General features: G+C 37.7%; 1 protein-coding gene across 7 annotated transcripts in view; it reads left to right on the forward strand.

Moving 5' to 3' along the window:
- Nucleotides 1-22925, forward strand: part of LOC138339519 (uncharacterized) — an 85231-nt gene that overhangs the window by 55762 nt on the left and 6544 nt on the right. For 2 of the 7 annotated variants that reach the window (XM_069291196.1, XM_069291197.1), the window contains exons 2-3: nucleotides 16273-16362; nucleotides 17033-18473. The exons of 1 other annotated variant lie outside the window; for it this stretch is intronic. In XM_069291196.1, coding sequence (XP_069147297.1) covers nucleotides 17768-18473 — 706 coding nt within the window. In that variant the 5' untranslated portion in view covers nucleotides 16273-16362; nucleotides 17033-17767. Of the gene's footprint in view, nucleotides 1-15502; nucleotides 15550-16272; nucleotides 16363-17032; nucleotides 18474-22402; nucleotides 22520-22925 lie in introns of those variants that run through there. 4 more of the 7 variants (XM_069291198.1, XM_069291199.1, XR_011212322.1 and 1 more) reach the window with 4 other exon arrangements.

Genomic DNA, 22925 nt, shown 5'->3' on the forward strand with positions numbered 1-22925 from the left:
GGTAGACTCTACAACAGCAGGACGTTGAAAAATCTCTGCTCATACTAAAGATCAAGCATTAATGAGAAGGAAGAAAGATATTCTAGTTGCTGGATTGGGAGCTTAAGTATACCATATTTGGATAGCTAGATATTGAAATATATAATGGGATAATACTGTATATAAAGATACTATCATATAAGAAATATAAATACAACTTAGAAAAATGATTGACATGTTCTCAAAGTCATAAAGAGTTAGGAAACATAATTTTTCATGGACAAAATATGCAACTGACGTCCATGATAGCCTTCTTGAAGGAAGTCAGGGAGCGGAGTGCTCTTTAAGTATACAAATTTAGTTGTTAAAACAAAACTAGTTAATACTCATACATACATACACTCATTTATATACATAATTATGTCCGAGTTTTTTGAAATGTTTTCCCACTTCCCCAAACGAAGGTGTAGAAGAAGAGAGAAATGTACAATAAAAACAAGATATGTAGAAAGAAGAACTATAAAAAGCTACAATAGAGAACTTATGTGATTAAATGTGAAGGAGATGGAAATAGGGTTTTGTGTCTGAGTGAATTGATTTAGCAGCTCCTATTTTGATCTGGGGAAAAAGGTACAGTGAGCTTCTTTTTTCTTTTATATATAAATTCTTTTTTTGGGACGATTGAAAATTGGAGGGAGTGTTAATTATATTGGAGGGAATACAATATTTTAGTGATAATTTTAGAAAAAATTATAATGCAACACTTGTAAAGTGTTTTTTTTTATAGATTTATAAAAACAAAACACTTTAAAATTGTAGCCATATGTGTAAATAAGTATTACCAATTATATCATGACATGACAACACTTAGAAGTATAGCCTATACCACTAAAGATCATACTTTAAAAGTGTTGCTAAAGTACTTTAGACAACACTTGTAAAGTGTTGTCAAGATCTAGTGTGACCTTCGGCCTAAAATGGTGTAGTGTTTCAGATCGTTGAACATGAAGCATAAGAAAATAACACATCATAATCCTACATAACCATACAACATTCTTTTGCTATAAAGCAAGACACACATGAAACAAACTTACTCATCTTCATCTCATGGTCGGTAACTATGAATGAAGCATATCTTTACAACTTAGTGAACACTCGAGAATACTCCTCAACACTCATCCTATCTTTGCAATGGTTGATAAACTCAAGTATCTTAGCCTCTCTCATCTCTAAAGGGAAAAACCTATCAAGAAACCCATTCTTAAATCTTTCCCATTCTATGGGACACGCTTGTAACGACCTTGCTTTTTTTAATTGGTCAAACAAAGTTAAGCAACTTCCATCGATTAATAAGACATCAATTTTGCCTTTTCTACCGAAGTAAATCGCATAAATTCAACACCTTAGAGATCTCATATATGAACTCCTAAGGCTCTTACACCATCTTTGACCCATAGAATTTTGGAATTTTTATCCCAAGTTGAGTCAATAATTGAAAACCACACCTTATCTTCTCATTAGAGAATAAGTCAACCGAAACTAGAGAGCTGCAAGAGGGGTTCCTTTATAAACATTGTATCCTTCAAATCCATCAGTGAAAACTCCTTAATAGTCATATCATATGGACAACCACATAAGGATTAGAAAAAAATACCCTATGACGTTAAAATCTATCACACAATTTTAGAGTAATGAAGAAGTGGAATTTCTTAAGCATCTTGCAGCCTCTCATTTATAAATGTGGTATGCTTCACAATATGAATATGACTCTACTAGATGTGGATTATGAGACATAATCCTAGAATCATTCCAAACTTTGTTCTCTGATACAATGTTTTTTATGACCTAGGGGTACCCTTCAGATGTAACATAACATACAAGCCCATAGAATATCATAAACATAAGTAATAGAAATGATGCGGAATTTAAAAGTTTTTACAATTGAAGTCATTCATAAAATCAAATAGAAGTCTAGACATTTTTACTACAAGTCATCTAACACAATCAAGTATCACTAAGGGTCACAATCCTTTACAACATACTCTCAATAGACAATGTAAGAAAGACACTAGAAATCAAAAAATTTCATCCTCAAACTCTGAGGACTCACCAAGAGTGTGGAGAGAATAAATCAAAGATTTGACAATAGAAGAAGCACACCTCAACAACCAGGCCCTACACTCATAGAAAACATAGAAAAATGGGTTAGTACAAAAATTTCACTAGGCATTATAACAATGTATAAAAATCCTTAAAACACGGTAAAGGTGACATTTTTAGTTGAATCATGCTAGATGCCAATTTTGAACATCATCTTTGAAATAGTTGGAGAATCTAACTCATAAGAAAACTCATGTACAATTCATCTTAGCACAAAGGATATCAACATAAACACAAGGATAACCTCCAACAAAAACATAATGCATACCCCAATCATCATAAGGCATATTTCATATACATAATTAAATAATAATAGAACCATTACATAAGTAACCCTAAATTTACTTGTGAAAGTCATAGATAAGATATCATAATCCCATCTACACTAAGTACCACTTTTATGCCACCAAGATCATACTTATAATACTTTGATTTCATCCATAGTTAATACTCATAGATAAGGAAACATTTATGTTCATAGCTTATAAGAAGAAAAACTACTTTTAGCAACAATCCATATCATACAGGCATAATTCATATATCTTAATATCATAAGGAAATCACACCATAACACATTTCAAAGCCAACTTGTGCAATGCATGAATGAAGTCTCATACACTCACTTACACTTAGTAAAGCTCCTTGAGAAGTCATAAGTATAGTTCATATTCATGTTCATATTTCATATAAAGCATGCATTAACTCATAGGTCATCGTATCATAAGAGAAACCTACCACGACCATTCTCAAAGCCTACTTGTGCAATGAAAGGATGAAATCCCATACCCCCACACACATTAAGTAGAGCCTCTGAAAAAACCATGGTGCATAACTCATGTTCTTGTTCATAGTTCATGTTCTTGTTCATAGAGGGAAATAGTCTTCACAAACATAGACCATGTGAAATACATGGAATCCAGTCTCATGCCCCACACCGTAAAGTGGTTTCCTACTTGCCTCACAATTGATGTTTATTAACTTAGGTGAATCCACTAGCTAAAGACCTACATGGACATATAGTTATAAGATAAGGAGATTGTTACTAGAAATTCAGACTTACTGAGGTAAAAGGTTTCAATCTTATGAGATAACTCTTTTGGGAACGCTGACTAGCGTAAAAGGAATCCATTTAGAAAGCCGGACTAACTAATGTAAACTCTTTTATTTGGAATTCTAGACTAACTTACATGAACTCTTACATTTCGGATACCAGACTAAGTGACATAAATTCTTTCATTTGGGATGTCGGACTAACTGCATAAAAGCTTCTATCTAATATTCATATCCACTCGGTGATAGGTATATTTCCCTTTAAGTTCATGTTGAGTCTTGACTTAACTTCATATTTTTGGGAGAGTGACTTAACACTTAATCCACAAAAATATGAGGATATATGTTCTAGGATCATTAGGTGAGAATTGCTTTTCAACCATAGAATCATTTATATGTGACTAACCTTTCATATCATTTTCACTATGTGTTCATGCGAATAGCCTTTCATTCAATACAACAAGATTATCATAGTCATATAAGTTTCATGATTAGCCATGTGTAAGGGTTTATATAATCATAACCTTTCAACAACACCATAGTTACATCATAATTACATTCATGCATGAAGTGTGTGTGAGGTTGTCCTTTCAATAACATTACGATAATATCATTATTATACACACTTCACTTTAAAAGTATTCATAAAACATGTACATAATATCGCAATCATGCATAATTCTCATATCTTGAATTCAAGGATCACATATCATATTAAATCAACATATCCAGCCCTCACTACACTAGACATGAATAGAATCACATTTCAGCCAATGCAATTAGTTTGTGCTCAAACTCAATATTACTCAACCATGATCCATGATATAAACCCTAATTTACTTAATTCATGCGTAGGAGATTTAATTTTAAGTAATTCATATCCAAGTGTTCTAATCTCAAGCAATTCATAAAGAAAGTCATCAATCTTTAAAGGTCACATCTAAGCCCTCAATCCCCTCTTTTATAGCCTAATACTGACTATATCAATTTCACCCTAGAAACACACTTTAATTAAGAATACATGTATAATCATAATAAAATCATTTAATTTCACGATACACAACAATACCCACACTTAAGATGCAAACTGGGGAAATAGGGGATTTCATGGGTTCTTGGGGTAGTTAATCATAAACCTAATAATTCATCAATTCAATCATAATTCATCGTAAATAAACCATTGAAATGTTTTGTAAGACAACCCATGACTGTGAGTGAAACCAAAATCTTTTGGAGAAACACTAGTTTCAAAATTGAACTTGGAAGGGGCTCTATTGGTGAAAGCTATCATATATGATAAAATACCATAAAATATGAAGATTCCTCTTGAAATTGAGCTAAAATATAAGTCTTTGAACCTTAAACCTTAAGATGTTTTTCTTCTACAATAGTGGTTCTAGTGAGAGAAATATGTGGGAAAAAAGGTGGTTATTATTTCAGTCTTGTGATTTCATAAAAAGTAAAGTATTACTACAACAATATTAAACTAAGCTATAATAAAATAATTAAAATAAGAATTACCAAAATTAAACTTACCATGGCTGAACTTAGGCAAATTTGCAAGAAGGATCCACGACCTAGGACCCACAGTCTGTGAGTAGACTCATGTTGCATCCTTCTGGTCCTTCTATGGTGGCTTGAATCTCACAATATGGGGTCTTCACTCACGTGGTGTGGATGGACCTACGCCCCTTAGTTCCCATCTGTAGCTCACTCTTTTAGGCAGTTTTAGGAACTGCTTTGGGGTCCTCCTCAAGGACCCCTTTGGTTTTTCCTTGAGGACTCGTACCTTGATGTTAGACTCCTAAAAACCTAATCCTAAGTATGGGAATCAATTTTATAAAATTAACTTACATATAAAAATCTAAAACTCTCATGTGAGGCTCTAATTTTACCTACTAGATTAAGGTTCTTCAATTGGCAGGTAAGGACACACTTCAATTCAAAGATGAATTTTACTTGCATTAACCATGGTTACAACAATGTTTTCTAACCTCTTATCTTATGGTTTTAACTTGGTATTTTCATTTCTTGAAAAGTTCCTTTTTAGCATGACTTTGTAAATCTATGCATTTCTATAATCAAAGGTACATTTTAAACTAACACATACTCTTTCCTACATTGTTTTTTTTCCAAATGTAGGGTCTGACATTCAAATTTTCCATCTTTGTGGCTAGGGATCACTTAATATATGTTGAAGATCGGTGAGTCCTCATATTCCTTGGACTGCGCCTTCATTTCTTATTATACCTAATTTTCTGTATTATTGTGATATAAGAGTTACTTCACAATCACTGTTAATGTCATAGATGGATTTTGAGACTATTATATTTTTATGCATTGTAAGTGGCTTTTGTAAGGCCTCTTGGTGTCGTATACACCATGTTACAAAAAGGGTATATTTTGGGTCATGACAAAGTTAGTATTCAGAGCATAAAATTTAGGAAGGTCTTATGATTTGTCATTAGCCTTGTCAAGTAGAGTCTTGTTCATAAATGTGAAGAGCGTCATATATATTAATGAGAAGCTATAAAATGATTAGGAAAAATCAACTTCTTTCATTACTCAGTCGTGCGATAGAGTGTAACTCTATATGTCGTTTTTCCTATCCCTATCGAATAACTTTTAGGAATTTCCCCTCGAAAAGCATGTGTTAGGAGGAATGTGAATGAGAATATGGAATAAGAAGCTCCTCAAGTTTCAGTTGATCCTTTGGTCAAGCAAGTGAATTATGCAAAGTTTAGGGCTGCTTTTAAAGTGTTGGCTCAATCCAATAGGTAGTTGTTGTTTCTCCTAAACTCTAATATGGGTACGACGACATCTAGACTAAGAATTCACTAGAATTAAACCCCCAGAGTTTCGTTTTTCTAAGGTTGAGAACATTCTCAAGAATTCATTTATGAAGTGTATAAGGTGTTGATAATAATGGGATTGACACCAGTGAAAAATGTGGGATTTTTCTTTTGTAAATGTAAGGGTGTTGGTCATGTTTGGTTCTACCAATGGAAGGAAGAAAGGGTAGATCATTTGGGTCCTCTCAATTGGGAAAAGTTTAAGATTGAATTGCTTGATAGGTTGTTTCCCATAAAGATGAGGGAGGCAAAGGTTCTTGCATTCATCAACTTTCATCAAGGAAACATGAGTCTAGGTAAAGGATGAGTAAGTTTGTGTTTGAATTTTATGAGATAGTAGTCAAGGAATATCGTATCACTATGCTTCTCAATGATACATTTCTTGTCTAATAGTACATGCTACACAAATTGAAGAACAGAAACTTAGGGGAAGATTACAGGAGTCAATGAAGGCAAGGACCGATGATGGTTACTTTTCACATTCAAGGTTCAATGGATGTTGTCATTCTAGATTGAACAAATATAATGTCTCTAATACTAAACCTCAAGGAGGAAGTGTTAGTATATCTTTGTTGTCTACTTGTGCTAAGTGTTGAAGGAAGAATGGGGGTAAATGCTTAGATGCTACAGAAAGTTATGGTAAGAGTGTTTGTAAAGATAATAGATTGTCAAACACTTACGGCTAAGGGAACAGTGTAACAACCCGAGAGCACCCCCATGTCACTACACTGTGTACTCAACCTCTCACAATCTTATACTAGCCCTTAGACATCATTCATCGCATATATATGAAAAGCAGTGGTGAATTAAAAATTTTCACAACAGTAGTCTAAATCTTCATAGAATTTAAGAAAAAATTAAGTATCAACATACTCCATCTTAGACACATATAATATCATAGAGTCACGGCCCTTACATCAATTTGAAAAGGAAATATAGTCTATTATAAAGTCTTTTAGAAAAGGAAACAAAACATAAGCCTTGTCCTCGAACATATGAGGACATACAAATCTTGCGAGAATGCTATTCCCAAGATTTAACTTCTAAGAAATTACTTTCCACCTACACTTGTAGACCTAGAAAACATGTGGAATTAGCACATTGAATGTACAAAGTATCATGAACATGCAAGAAAGCTATGGTAAAATAGACATTTACTTTAAAATATACTTTTCATGCTCTTTTGATAGAAATCTTCCTCATAAGAGTTTAAAAGACATATACCATTCAACCAAAACATATAAGAGACGTTCAACATTAACTAAATAAGCCTTTTCATTCCTTTAGATCCTCTACCTAAAGTTTACTCTAAAACTCACTAGAATATGACATGAAGAGGTCGCCATACACCCTCTTCAAGCACACCTAAGTTATCCTCAAATCTACCTTAGATAAGAACCTTTTCAATTAGACATTCTTTACTAAGAGAACCTTATATATTAGAGTCATTTAAAAGACAAACAAGCAATTAGAGGACTTCACATAATGGTCTTGCAGGACCTAGGGAACCCATCCTAGCATTATCAAAGCCTACTCGTTCTATGTATAGATAGCGTCCTATTCCACTACCTATACGTTCTAGATCTTCTCCAATACTACAATGCACATACCATATGATGAGAATAGGCACTAACACACATAGACCACACGAACTAGGTATGGAATTTGGTGTCATAAATGACCCTACACAATGGAAGTTGTTTTAGTTGCCAAAGGTAGAACTAGTAACCATCCCATGTTGGCATAACGGATATTAAGGGCTTGTTTGTACTCTAGTCTCCTACTCAAGTAGAGCTACTACCATAAGCATATCCTCTCGGTGGTTTGACTTGTTTCTTATAGAGTAATTCATTCCCTACTTGTGTTAGAGAAGGTACCATCAGTATTTTTTACCAACTCGTAATACTTCTTCTTTTAAGGATGGGTCCATTAGGGCTGCCAAACAATGTCTATTAGGAAAAATAACTTGACTACTCTTGAAAGGGCGCCTTAAGCCTACTGATCAAAAAGTTATCATTAACCTTCTTTACATTATTCAAGGATTCACATTAAATTAAGTTTGTAGATTAATCAAGAAGGGGCACCATGCTTAGGCCTACCGGTCGAGACATACTCTAGAATACCTCATATAATCATTCAAAGGAAGGACACTAATTTAGGTCTACTGATTCTAGACTTTTATTCTTTCATTCATTTAATACCTTTCAAGTTACAAGTAGGGGCAACTAGTCTACCACACATTATACATCATCATTTCCTAAAGGCTCTCGCTAGTCCTTTATCATCATATATCAACAACTAGAGAAGCAATACATTCAATCATATCCATACAAGATCATCACATGAGTACCTTCACTTTATACTTTTGCATATACCATATCATGATCATACAATAGTTCACTTAATAATACAGACTAGGTCATGTACATAACATATAACAATTAACCACTGCCACTATAAGTGGAACTTACCAATCATTGAGTATTGAATCTCAATCGGTGTTGAACACAGGAATAATGTCAATTCACCACCTTCAAATAGCCATAATCACCATTCCCTAGCCTTTCCAAAAAAATCCATATATCAAGAGACCTTTACAATAATAATGAATATAAGACTAGGTCAATAATTCGTTAAAGCATGCTATGAACAATTCTAACATTGATCAATACACAATTAAATAGCCCAATACGATCTACACATAAATTCAATAAGATTAAGTCATGATCAATTCACCCACTTTAGAGCAAAAATTAGAAATTCATAGAATGCATGGGTTCATAGAATTTTTGACCTTAACACATTCAATTAACATTGATCAATCCATAAAACATCACTTAAAACCTTTTCATGCAAGACCCCATGCTTAGACTTCAAAATAGGCCTTTAAGGTTTCGAATGAATCTTCGAAAAGCCTTTGGAATTGGCTCCTTTAATGGAAAGGGAATCAAGAAAGAAACAACATGCCTTTAATGAAGAATTCACACAAAATTGATGGAGAAATAAATGAAGATCTTCAATCCTACATTCAACCTTGCTTCAAGCTTCAATGGAGTCTAGAGAAACTTAATTGATCTTGAGTTTTGATTTTGAAAAGTGAGGTCTAACATAGGTTTAGGTTTATAAACTAACTTAAAATACCTAAAAACACCTAAATTAACTGTCGAGGACTTAATTATGACCTTGGTTTATTTCCTAAAATACCCTTACCTTGGTTGAGAAGACACATGCAAAAAGTTGTAGTTGTCAAATGACGGTTGCATTTACTGGTTGTCGTTTGATCAATGAGGCATCCTTCCGGGCGTCGTTTTGGTCAGATACTTGTATTTTAGGGCTAATCTTCCACCGCTAAGTGTAGAGTCAGGACCCAATTGATGGTGCGGTGATGGAACTACTGGACGTATTTGAGGGTCGTGGTTTGGACTGCCTTTTGGCAGTTTCTTGCAAAGGCTTGGATCCTCGTCAAGGACCCTTAGGGTGGTCCTTGGGGAATCGTACCGGGATGTTTCCACCCTAAACATGTTACTATAGGTGTTTGAGTCCTCTCGTACCGATTTTTACATCAAACAATACATAAAACATGCAAAGTTGCACTCAACGACTAGTTTCCCAACGTCTTGGTTGTTCTTTGATGTTTGAATTCCAAACTCAACAACCTGACTTCTAATGCTAATATTCATATTTTTAACACCTTATTAACGCATAACACACATGATAGTCTCTATTATAACCTAGTTCATTTTGAGGGTTGTGACATTCTCTCCCACTTAGATAAACATTCATCCTCGAATGACACTAAAATACTTTCAACACTTTCAAATGATAAAGACTCAAGACTAGCAGCTCATAACCATACCACATCATACAAAAACACATATAGCTAGGAGGAACATCAACTTCATATAATCAAGGGACTCAAATGACAACAAGAAAGTAGGATCAAAATCTACATCTTATAATGCAATAAGACTCTACCTTTTCATTTCACATAGGAGTAACTTCCTTCTCCACATATCATCATATTATCACATTAATTCTAAGAACATTTTGCCAAGATCTCATAAAACACATTTATGCATTAACTTCAAGAAAATCATTGTTAAGCATGTCTTCAAGCTCACTCATGCAACATATAAGCAATTTACTATACACACATAAAAATATGCAAGACAAAATCATATGAACCCAATTTACACATAAACATAAACTCATGGAAATATGCACAATGCAAGGAATTAATGAAATTCATTTTCACTTATACTCCTAAACACATGCAACATGCTGCTTAAAGTTCTAACTCTCAAGCTTAAATAAAATAAAATAGAAGAGAAGAGAAGAGACATGATTCATCAACCCAACTATTCAGCTACTCCCCCACTTAGGAAAAACTCATCAACACACAAAATAGAGAACCATAACTTACCGGGACCTTCATCTGGAATTGATTTAGCTTGAGAGTGATAGAAACAACAACAATTTGGAGGAATAGAAATCGTACCTTCACTATGAGCTTTCTTGACCTTTCTCCCTTGCCGCAATAGTGGGACAATCTTTCACCTAGTGATCATCCTTTCCACAACCATAACACCCACTAGTACTGGCTAGACTTCACAAAATGTTTTTCCCACAATTTGAGAAAGTAGGTTCATATATGTGGGAACCACCACCCCTCTCACAGTTAGCCTTAGGAGCATTAGGAACATGTTAATTTGGAGTTCTCTTCTTAAACCTAGGTTGACCTTGCTCATTGGTTCTTCCCCTCTTAGCATCTCTACCTCTCCTCCCAAGCTTAAACTATTCAATAGATTGACCATACACCATAAGCCTAGATAGGGTCATATCACCATGAAACATTTGCTTATGACACTTTTCCTTCACGAGGTCGATACACCGGTCAAGAACATACTTATCTGATCTCTAGGATTAGACACCAAGGGTGGAGGAAGAAACTTAGACAATAGGGTAAATTCAAGGGATACTTCTCAACACTCATGAACAAGACGCTACTATATGTGGATTTATGAGACTTTGAATCCTAAAGACTACTTCATAGCCTTGATCAGATTTAAAGTTTGTAAGGATCCTAGAGCACCCCCAGGTTGCTAAACTGTGTACTCAACCTCTCATAGGTCTTATAACAGCCCTTAGACGTCATTCATCTCTCTCTCTTACACACACACACAAAAAAAATGCACACACACACACACACACACACACACACACACATATATATATGAAAACTAGTGTGAAATTAAAACTTTTTATAACAATAGTCTGAACCTTTATAGAATATAAGAAAGGCTAAATGTCAACATGCACTATCTTATACACATATAATATCATAGAGTCACGAACCTTACATCAATTATAAAAGGAACTATAGTTTTTTACAAAGTCTTTTAGAAAAGGAAATTAACATAAGTAATATCCTCGTACATATGAGGACATACCAATCTTAAGAGAATGTGATTCCCAAGCTTCAACTTCTAAGAATAATCCTCACTTTCTCCTACACCTTTAGACATAGAAAATATATGGAATTAGCGCATTGAATGCACTAAGTATGGTGAACATTTAAGAAAGTTATGCTAAAATGTAGATTTACTTTAAAACATACTTTTCATGTTCTTTTGGTAGAAATCTCATCATAAGAGTTTAAAAGACATATACAATTCAACCATAACATATAAGAGACATTCAACATTCACAAAATAAGCATTTTCAATCCTTTAGACCCTCAATCAAAAGTAACTCTAAGACTCACTTAATTATGACATGAAGAGACCGCCCATATACCCTCTTCAAGCAGACCTAAGTGATCCTTAAATCCACCTTAGATAAGAACCTTTTCGAAAAGACATTATTTACTAAGAGAACCTTATACATTAGATTTATTTGAAAGATAGGCAATCAATTAGAGGACTTCACATAATGGTCTTGGAGAACCTAGGGAACTCAGCCTAGATTCTTCATGTACAAATAGCGTCCCATTCAACTACCTACATGGTGTAGAACTTCTCCAATACTAGAATGCACATCTCATATGATGAAAATAGACACTAAGAAACATAGACCAAATGAGCTAGGTATGGAATTCGGTGTCATAAAGGACACCACAGCATGGAAGGTGTTCTAATTTAAAAAGGTAGAACTAGTAATCATCCCATGTTAGCACATGGTTAAGGTATCAAGGGCTTTTTTGTACAATTGTCTCCTACTCAAGTAGAGCTACTACCACAAGCATATTCTCTCAGTGCTTTGCCCTGTTTCACATAGAGTAATTCATTTTGTAGGTGTATTGGAGAAGGTACCATCAGTAAGTGCTACCAACTCATAATACTTTTTCTTCCAAGGATAGGTCCACTAGGCTGCCAACCAAGGTCTACTAGGATGGATCACTTCACTACTCTTTAAAGGGAGCCTTAAACCTACCGATCCAAAAGTAATCACTAACATCTTCATGTTATTCAAGGTCTCACATTCACTTAGGGATCTAGAATTGTCAAGAAGGGGCACCATGATTAGCTCTATTGGTTCAAGACATACTCTAGAATATCTCATATATTCATTCAAGGAAGGGCACCAACTTAGGTCTATCAATCCTAAACTTTCATTCTTTCATTCATTCAAAATACCTTTCAAGTACCAAGTAGGGTCAAGTAATCTACCACATACGATACATCATCATTCTATAAAAGGCTCTCCCTAGTCCTTCATCATCATATGTCAACAACTAGAGGAGCAATAAATTCAATCGTATCATTATAGTACCCATACAAGATCATCACATGAGTACCCTCACTTTATCCCTTCACATATATCATATCATAATCATACTATAGTTCACTTAATAATGCTGACAATGCTATGTTTATCACAGATAACAATTAAACACCGCCACCATAAGTGGACCATACTAATAAATCCAAATTCAATATCAATTCTATGCTAAACAAGAAATTAGGTCAACCCACAACAATCCAATATCCATAATCACCATTCCTTAGCCTTTCCAACAAGTCCACATAACAAGAGATCTTATAATAATAATGAGTACAAGACTACGCCAATAATTCATATAAATGAGCCATCAAAACTCAATATAGATATTAAATGTATAAATCAAGCTATGAAAAACTCTAACATTGATCAATACATTATTCAATAGCCCAATACAATCTACATTTGTATTCAATAAGATTAAGTTATGATCAATTCACCCACTTTAGAGCCAAAATTAGAAATTTAAAAAATACATAGGTTCATAGAGTTTTTAATCTTAAAACAATAATTAACATTTATTAATTAATACATAAAACATCACATAAAACCTTTTCATGCAAGAACCATGCTTAGAATTAAAAATAGGACTTAAAGGTTCTGAAAGAATCTTTAAAAACCCTTTGGAATTGTCCCATTGAGTGGAAGAAGAATAAAGGATTAAAAACCATACCTTTAATAAAGAATACCTATAATAAAGAATTCACAATAAATTCATGGTGAATTAAATGAATAACTTCAATCCTAGCTTCAACCTTACTTCAAACTTCAATGGAGTCTAGAGAGAACACAATTTGATCTTGGGTTTTGATTTGGTAAAGTGAGGTCTAATTTAGGTTTTAGGTTAATAAAATAACTTTAATACCTAAAAAAACTAAAATAAAAATCTAGAACTTATTTAAGACCTTATTTTAGTTTCCTTAAACACCCTTATCTTGGTCAAGACACCTGCAGAAAGTTGTCGGTGTCAAAAATGACGGTTGCATCTACTGGCAGTCGTTCGATCGGCGAGGCATCCTGTTGGGCATCATTTTCGTTAGACACTGTTCATTTGGGGTTTGATATTTCAATGGTAAGTGTGGATCCACACACCTAATTGGTGGGGCGTCAATCAAAATAGTGGACGTTGTTTGAGGGTCGTGGTTTTGGACTGCCTTTTGGCATTTTTTCATGGTTTGGGTCCTTCTCAAGGACCCTTAGGGTTGTCCTTGGGGATTCTTACCCGGAAATTTCGACCCTGAACATGTTCCTCTAGATTTTAGAGTCATATCCTATCAATTTATTCACCAAAAAACATGTAAAACATGCAAAGGCACACTAGCACACACAAAGACTAGTTTCCAAACGCCTTGGTTATTTCTTGACGATTGACTTCCAAACTCTATAATGTGACTACAAATTCTAATACTCATCCTTTTAACACATTATTAACTCATAACACAGACAATAAGCTCTAGTTTGACCTATTTTATTTTGAGGGTTGTGATACAAAGGCAGGAAACCTCCGCCTAGTGGATTAGGTTCAAGTGCTCAAAGCAAAAACATATTTCATGCACTCCGGACTTTCTGAGAGCAAGAGGGTTTCTCCTAATGTGTCTTACGATATGTTGCAAGTCTTTCATCTTGATTTTTATGTTATGCCTTATCCTAGTTATACCTTATCTTTTGCGACGCCATATGTCGATATGAGGTTTGTGTTATGCCTCGTATTTTTTTTATACGTAGTGCGCATCGTGATCTAGAAGACGTAAAGAAATATTAGGCAAGGATGTTATTTCCAAATGTGATATTAAGTATGAGTTGGCTATGTAAGTGCCATTAACTTTAAGTGAGGGATTAATTAGTGGCTAATTTGGATTGATTTAATCCAATGGGCCCCACCACTCAAGGCAAAAATTAAAAAGGGATCAAATTGTGGGCTGGCCTTAGTGGACAGGTGTAGAGGGGGGCTGCCTCCACTTCATACTATTAAATGAGGTGGAGAAATCAAATCCATGCTATATAAAGTGGTGAAATGCATTGCTGCATATCATCTTCTTCTCCACCACTTGTCTTAGGCAGCCATGGAAATGGAGAAACCAACCCTGCAACTCTTGGCCAGCAGCTGCAAATAATTTGGTTAGTAATCTCCTTGTTTGGTGTGTTAATTCTTTAGAATACCCTTGTTAATTATCCGTTAATTTTAAGAAGGGGGCGTGACCAATAGCTTAGGAAGTTTGTTTTAGTTATTGAATGTGCTAAGTATGAATGGAAACCATAATCGGATTATTAGTGGTGTCGTGTTGGTGCTTGGGCTGTTTTGATTAAAGCAAACTGCAGGAAAATTCTATTTTGGCATTATGTATATGTTGAATGTGATTATGAGTATATAATCCAAAGGATGAATACGATAAGGTAGATGTGTTGCGAATTATAAAACGAGTTATCACTCGGTGTGTGTCGTTGCTTCGCTGCTATAGTTGCCGAGACGGAACTGTTTTGGGGAGGGGGCTGTTTAATATGATTCTTTGGGTTATATGTGTTATTGGTATTGCTGTGGATAATTTGGATTGTTGTCAGATTGGGACGAAGTAAGGAAAATGGGGGAGGTGCTGCCGAATTTTCGTTAGATTATTAGCTAGCTTACAAGAAAGTAAAGCACGATGTTTATCTAATTGCGGCACGATTGTTGCTTGTTATAGATTAATAGCTTGAGCAGTAAATATTGGACGTGCGGCTCGATTATACGGTATGTAACGCTGTCCCTTCTTTCTTTGCTTGGCATGACTTTTAAAAATAAGCGAATAACGGACAGATTTGATACTTACCTCTAAAGCGTCTAGGTGATGTATATTCTTGCTTCCACAATTATTCCTCTATATATTGGCTATGTCTAAGGCTATGATGATCTCTAATATCTATGGTAATGCTTCTTAGAGTCATTGAGATTTTACGTTTCCATATCGTATTAAAGGTTCATAATCATGATAAAACATTAATCTTTGGTAATACTCCTTGCTGGTTCACGTTGATTGTTCTATTGAGTTATAAGAAATGATTTTAATTGCATATGGTTGCTCATAATATTCTGCTCGTGCATAGAGTCATTTATCATTTCACCGAGTCCCGGGCCGGGTAATGTTCGTGCGGAGTTTCTTGCATATGTCACCGAGTTCCTCACTAGAGGACCGGGTATGTATATTATATATATGATTGGTGATGAGGATGGTTATGATGATGATGATGACGGAGATGATGTGATGATTATTTTGCCGAGCCCCTTACTAGGGAAGCTGGGCACCTTAAATGTTAAATATATACATGATTTTCACTTAAAAGGTATATGTGTAGCGATATTTTGTTTCGACTTGCCATATTGGTATCCTGTCATTTTTACCTTATGCTTTACATACTCAGTACATTGTCCGTACTGACCCCCCTTTCCTCGGGGGGCTGCGTTTCATGCCCGCAGGTGTAGACGCGCAGTTCGGTGATCCTCCCGCCTAGGATATCTGCTCTGCTGATTGGGAGAGCTCCACTGTTCCGGAGCCCAGTCGTTTTGGTACATAACTTTTGTGTAGTCTTTTGCTCGTCTATGGGTATGGCGGGGCCCTGTCCCGTCGAGTTTCACTAATGTACTCTTAGAGGTCTGTGGACATTATGTGGGTTGTATATATATGTTTTGGATAATGGTCTGGACATGGTTTCTTTGGGATGTCCGCTTGTACAGGGGCAGCCTTGTCGGCTGCGTACATCATTGTGTATTGTGTAGTGGCAGCCTTGTCGGCATACGTATGTTATTATGCTTTTAATAGTGGCGGCCTTGTCGGCTCGCGTATGCTGTTATGGTTGAATGGTTATGACTCCTTATGAGACAGGTCCTCTTATATATATATATATGACGTTGGGGTTGGCTTGATTTGATTAAATTCCACATTGTCTTAGTTTCAGTTGGTCATACTTAGCAGGTTTGTATGTGGGTGTCCAAAACGGGCATTAGTCACGGCCTATCGGGTTGGGTCGTGACAAAGAGTGGTATCAGAGCGGTTCTTCCTCGGAAGTGTCTACAGACCGTGTCTAGTAGAGTCTTGTTTATCGGTGTGTTGTGCACCACATCTATAAATAGGAAGCTACAGGACATTTAGGATGTCATTCTTTCTTCTTATTCTAGATCGTGCGATAGAGCTATATTAACGGGATAATCCCTCTCTAACGAATCCGTGTGTTTTCAGTTATGCCTCCAAAGAAAGCGACAGCCGCCCAGAAGGGAAAATTGGTAGCAGAAGGTACTAGTTAGACCCGGAGAGTTACTAGGGCCCGTGCCCAGTCTATGCCTGGTATTATGCTCCAGTCGGAGAGCTCTGCTACACCCCCACCGCCAGAAGAGCTTAGAGCAGCAGCAGCTCCAGTTCGGGGGACACCACCAGCCCCCGAGGCCCCAACACCTGAACCTCCAGCTCCTCAGTCAGGGGCGGAGGATAGGGCCATGAGAGATGCGGTTCAATTGCTGACTAGATTAGTGGCAGATCAGGCTCGCAGGCATGGACTAGGAGTTGATCGTGTGGACAGATCTGATAGCTTAAGGGCTCGTGACTTCTTAAGTTGTAATCCTCCAGAGTTCTTTGGGTCAAGGCCCCAGGATGATCCGCAAGAGTTTATTCGTTAGCTGCAGTGTACATTGAGGATAATCAAGGCTTCGGAGACCGAGTCTGTTGAGTTGGCTACGTATTGTTTGCAAGATGTAGCTATTAATTGGTATGAGTCTTGGGAGTTATCTAGGGGTGAGGGTGCTCCTCCAGCGGTATGGGATGAATTTGTGGAGGCTTTCCAGGGCCACTTCCTGCCTCCAGAGATGAAGCGAGCTAGAGTCGATAGATTTGCGTTTGAAGCAAAATGGCAGGAGTGTTCGAGAGTATAGCCTCGAGTTTGATTCATTGGCTAGGCATGCGCCTACTATTGTGGCTGATATGGCAGACAGGGTACATCGTTATGTGATGGGATTGGATCGTTATCTGATTGACGGTTGTATGGCAGTGACTCTTCAGCCAGGTATGGACATTGCTCGGGTGCAGGCATATGCACAGGGGGTAGAGGATCGGCACCGGGGACGTCAGCCAGATAGAGATTATAATAGAGGCCAACATAAGAGGGCTAGATCAGCAGGTTATCCTGACGAGTTTCAAAACGGGCAGTCTCAGCAGCATGTTAGATTTTCTTCCCAGCCAGCACAGAGTGCACCCCCACGTTTCATGGGTAGGGGGTTCGATCGTATGGGATATTCGGAACCTGGTCAGAGCTCTAGGGTGTCAGGGTCACAGATGGGCAGGGGTTTGAGCCAGTCGAGGCCACCTTTGCCTCGGTGTTCTCGTTGTGGTAATTCCCATCCTGGGGAATGTCGTTGGGCTACAGGTGCGTGTTTTTCTTGCGGCCGTCAGGGCCATACTATGAGGGAGTGTCACCTTAGAGGTAGTGCGGGTGGTATGGCACAGCCTACAGGGTCCGTTGCTGGTTCATCTTCTTCTGTGGCTATGCGCCCTACGGGGCAGGGTATTCAGGCACCAGCAGGCCGTGGTAGAGGACATGGTGGAGCTTCCAGTTCTAGCGGTTCCTCAAACCGTATATATGATTTGACTAATAGGCAAGATCAGGAGGCGTCACCTAATGTGATCACAGGTATATTATCACTATTCTCCCGAAGTGTGTATGCATTGATAGACCTAGGTTCCACCTTATCATATATATCTCCCTTTGTTGCTAGTAGGATCGGAATAGAGTCTGAGTTGATAGAACCATTTGAGGTAGCTACACCTTTAGGAGATTTTGTCATAGCTACGCGAGTATATAGGAATTGTTCAGTAGCTATATATAGTCGTCATACCGTAGCAGATCTAATAGAGTTAAATATGATTGAGTTTGATATTATCATGGGCATGGATTGGTTGGCTGCTTGTTATGCTAATGTTGATTGCAGAGTAAAGATAGTTCGGTTTCAATTTCCAGGGGAACCGATTATAAAGTGGAAGGGAAGTACAGTATCACCGAAAGGTAAGTTCATTTCATACCTCAAGGCCGGGAAGATGGTTAGAAAAGGCTATATTTACCATCTGATTCGGGTGCATGACATAAAGGCAGAGGCACCGACTCTTCAATCAGTCCCGGTAGTTAATGAATTTCCTGATGTATTCCCCGAGGAACTTCCAGGCCTTCCTCCAGAACGGGAGATAGAGTTTACTATAGATGTACTGCCAGATACCCAGCCTATATCTATACCTCCTTATAGAATGGCACCTGCTGAGTTGAAAGAATTGAAAGAGCAATTGAAGGATTTGCTAGAAAAGGGCTTCATCAGGCCTAGTACGTCACTTTGGGGAGCACCAGTACTGTTTGTGAGGAAGAAGGATGGGTCGCTGCGGATGTGTATTGATTATAGGCAGTTGAACAAAGTAACAATAAAGAATAGGTATCCCCTCCCAAGGATTGACGATCTATTTGACCAGTTGCAGGGTGCAAAGTGTTTTTCAAAGATAGACTTGCGGTCAGGTTATCATCAGGTGCGGGTAAGGGAGGCAGATATTCCAAAGACAGCATTCCGGACCCGATATGGGCATTATGAGTTTAGAGTGCTGTCTTTTGGGCTGACTAATGCTCCAGCGGTGTTCATGGATTTAATGAATCGAGTATTTAAACCATTCCTTGATATGTTTGTTATTGTATTTATAGACGATATTCTGGTCTATTCACGTTCAGAAGAGGAGCATGCAGATCATTTAAGGACGGTACTTAGGGTGCTTCAACACCAGAAGTTGTATGCTAAATTTAAGTGCGAGTTCTGGTTGACTTCAGTGGCATTCTTGGGGCATATTATTGGAGCTGATGGTATTCGGGTAGACACGCAGAAGATTGAGGCAGTAAAGACTTGGCCCAGACCTACGACACCTACTGAGGTACGCAGCTTTTTGGGGTTAGCAGGATATTACAGGAGGTTCGTAGAAAAGTTTGCCTCAATTTCAGTGCCTTTGACAAGGCTAACTCAAAAGGCAGCCAAGTTCCAGTGGACAGATGCTTGTGAGCGAAGCTTCCAGCTATTGAAAGACAAATTGACTACAGCTCCAGTCCTAACTCTTCCAGAGGGACCAGACGGCTATGTTATTTATTGTGATGCTTCGGGTGTTGGGCTAGGATGTGTATTGATGCAGCATGGCAAAGTTATAGCCTATGCCTCCCGACAACTTAGGAAGCATGAAAAGAACTATCCTACTCACGATCTGGAGTTAGCGGTTGTGGTTCATGCCTTGAAGATATGGAGACATTATTTATATGGTGTCCATGTGGACATCTATACAGATCATAAGAGTCTCCAATATATCTTTAAACAGAAGGAGCTGAACTTACGACAGAGGCGGTGGTTAGAGTTGCTAAAGGATTATGATGTTGATATTTTATATCATCCAGGGAAAGCGAATGTTGTAGCAGATGCTCTTAGCCGTAAGTCCATGGGTAGCTTGATAGATGTACGACCAGAAGGGAGGGATATGGTTCGGGAGATTCAGCGGCTATCCATCCTTGGAAGTCCGTCTAGCTAATTCGGAAGATAGTGGAGTTTCTATTCGAGAGGTTGATGAGTCCTCAATCATAGATGAGGTAAAGAGACACCAATACAAGGACCCTATTCTGGCACAGTATAGTGATGCAGCTCTTCAAAAGGAAAAGACCCCATTTAAGGTTACACCTGATGGAGTGTTACGATATGAAGGCAGATTGTGTGTACCCGATATTGCGGGGCTACGACGGCAAGTTATGGGAGAGGCACACTCTGCCCGTTATTCTATTCACCCAAGGTCAACAAAAATGTATCATGACCTCAGATGCTTATATTGGTGGGATAGCATGAAAAAGGACATAGCAGAGTTTGTTGCTCAGTGCCCAAATTGTCAACAAGTCAAGATCGAACATCAAAAGCCTGGTGGATTATTACAGGAGATAGAGATCCCGACTTGGAAATGGGAGATGATTAATATGGACTTCATTACAGGAGATAGAGATCCCGACTTGGAAATGGGAGATGATTAATATGTACTTCATTACAGGCTTACCTCGCACTCAACAGAAGTATGACTCTATATGGGTTATTGTAGATAGGCTGACGAAATCGGCCCATTTTCTTCCAGTCAAGACTACTTATTCGGCTGAAGATTATGCGAGGTTATATGTCAGGGAAATAGTGAGACTTCATGGGGTTCCCACGTCCATTATATCAGACAGAGGAGCTCAATTTACAGCCAACTTTTGGAGATCGTTTCAGAAGGGATTGGGGACACAGGTGAACCTTAGCACAGCATTTCACCCTCAGACTGATGGGCAGGCTGAGCGTACTATTCAGACACTAGAAGATATGTTGCGGGCTTGTATTATTGACTTCAAAGGCAGCTGGGATGACCACTTGCCGCTCATTGAGTTTGCCTATAATAATAGCTACCATTCTAGTATCCAGATGGCACCGTACGAGGCCTTATATGGGAGGAAGTGCAGATCACCTATTGGTTGGTTTGATGTTGGCGAGACTAAGTTAATAGGCCCGGATGTGATTCAGCAAGCTGTTGACAAGGTGAAGCTTATTCAAGAAAGATTATTAGCAGCCCAGAGTCGATAGAAGTCATATGCAGATAATCGGCGTCGAGATTTGGAGTTTCAGATTGGTGACTGGGTATTCCTGAAAGGTATCACCCATGAGGGGTGTGATGAGATTCGGTAGGAAGGGGAAGCTCAGTCCGAGATACATTGGGCTTTATCAGATTGTTCGTAGGACAGGCAAGGTGCCTATGAGTTGGATCTACCATCTGATTTGGAGGCGGTACATCCAGTCTTCCATGTATCGATGCTACGTAAATGTATTGGTGATCCTTCTAGAGTATTCCCTGTAGATGATATTCAGGTAACAGAGGAGTTGTCATATGAGGAGAACCCCGTGGCTATACTTGATCGTCAGGTTAGAAGGTTACGTACTAAGGATGTGGCTTCCGTCAAAGTGTTGTGGAAAAATAACAATAGGGAGGAGATGACTTGGGAAGCGGAAGACGAAATGAAGAATAAGTATCCTTACTTGTTCCCCGTACCTGCAGGTAATTCAATTCCTAGCTTGACTATATTGATAGATAATGAGATTATGTAGCTGTGAGGCATCTGTAAGTTACATAATGCAGGTTGATAGGTATAACTTTTAGAGAGACCTCGCTGGAATTTGGTTTTGCAAGACGCTAACTTAACATTCGAGGACGAATGTTCCTAAGGGGGGAAGGATGTTATGCCTCGTATTTTTTTATACGTAGTGCGCATCGTGATCTAGAAGACGTAAAGAAATATTAGGCAAGGATGTTATTTCCAAATGTGATATTAAGTATGAGTTGGCTATGTAAGTGCCATTAAATTTAAGTGAGGGATTAATTAGTTGCTAATTTGGATTGATTTAATCCAATGGGCCCCACCACTCAAGGCAAAAATTAAAAAGGGATCAGATTGTGGGCTGGCCTTAGTGGACAGGTGTAGAGGGGGGCTGCCTCCACTTCATACTATTAAATGAGGTGGAGAAATCCACTCCATGCTATATAAAGTGGTGAAATGCATTGCTGCATATCATCTTCTTCTCCACCACTTGTCTTAGGCAGCCATGGAAATGGAGAAACCAACCCTGCAACTCTTGGCCGGCAGCTGCAAATAATTTGGTTAGTAATCTCCTTGTTTGGTGTGTTAATTCTTTAGAATACCCTTGTTAATTATCCATTAATTTTAAGAAGGGGGCGTGACCAGTAGCTTAGGAAGTTTGTTTTAGTTATTAAATGTGCTAAGTATGAATGGAAACCATAATCGGATTATTAGTGGTGTCGTGTTGGTGCTTGGGCTGTTTTGATTAAAGCAAACTGCAGGAAAATTCTATTTTGGCATTATGTATATGTTGAATGTGATTATGAGTATATACTCCAAAGGATGAATACGATAAGGTCGATGTGTTGCGAATTATAAAACGAGTTATCGCTCGGTGTGTCGTTGCTTCGCTGCTATAGTTGCCGAGACGGAACTGTTTTGGGGAGGGGGCTGTTTAATATGATTTCTTGGGTTATATGTGTTATT

This window comes from Solanum lycopersicum, chromosome 11 (assembly GCF_036512215.1).
Source record: "Solanum lycopersicum chromosome 11, SLM_r2.1".
Classification (NCBI taxonomy): domain Eukaryota; kingdom Viridiplantae; phylum Streptophyta; class Magnoliopsida; order Solanales; family Solanaceae; genus Solanum; species Solanum lycopersicum.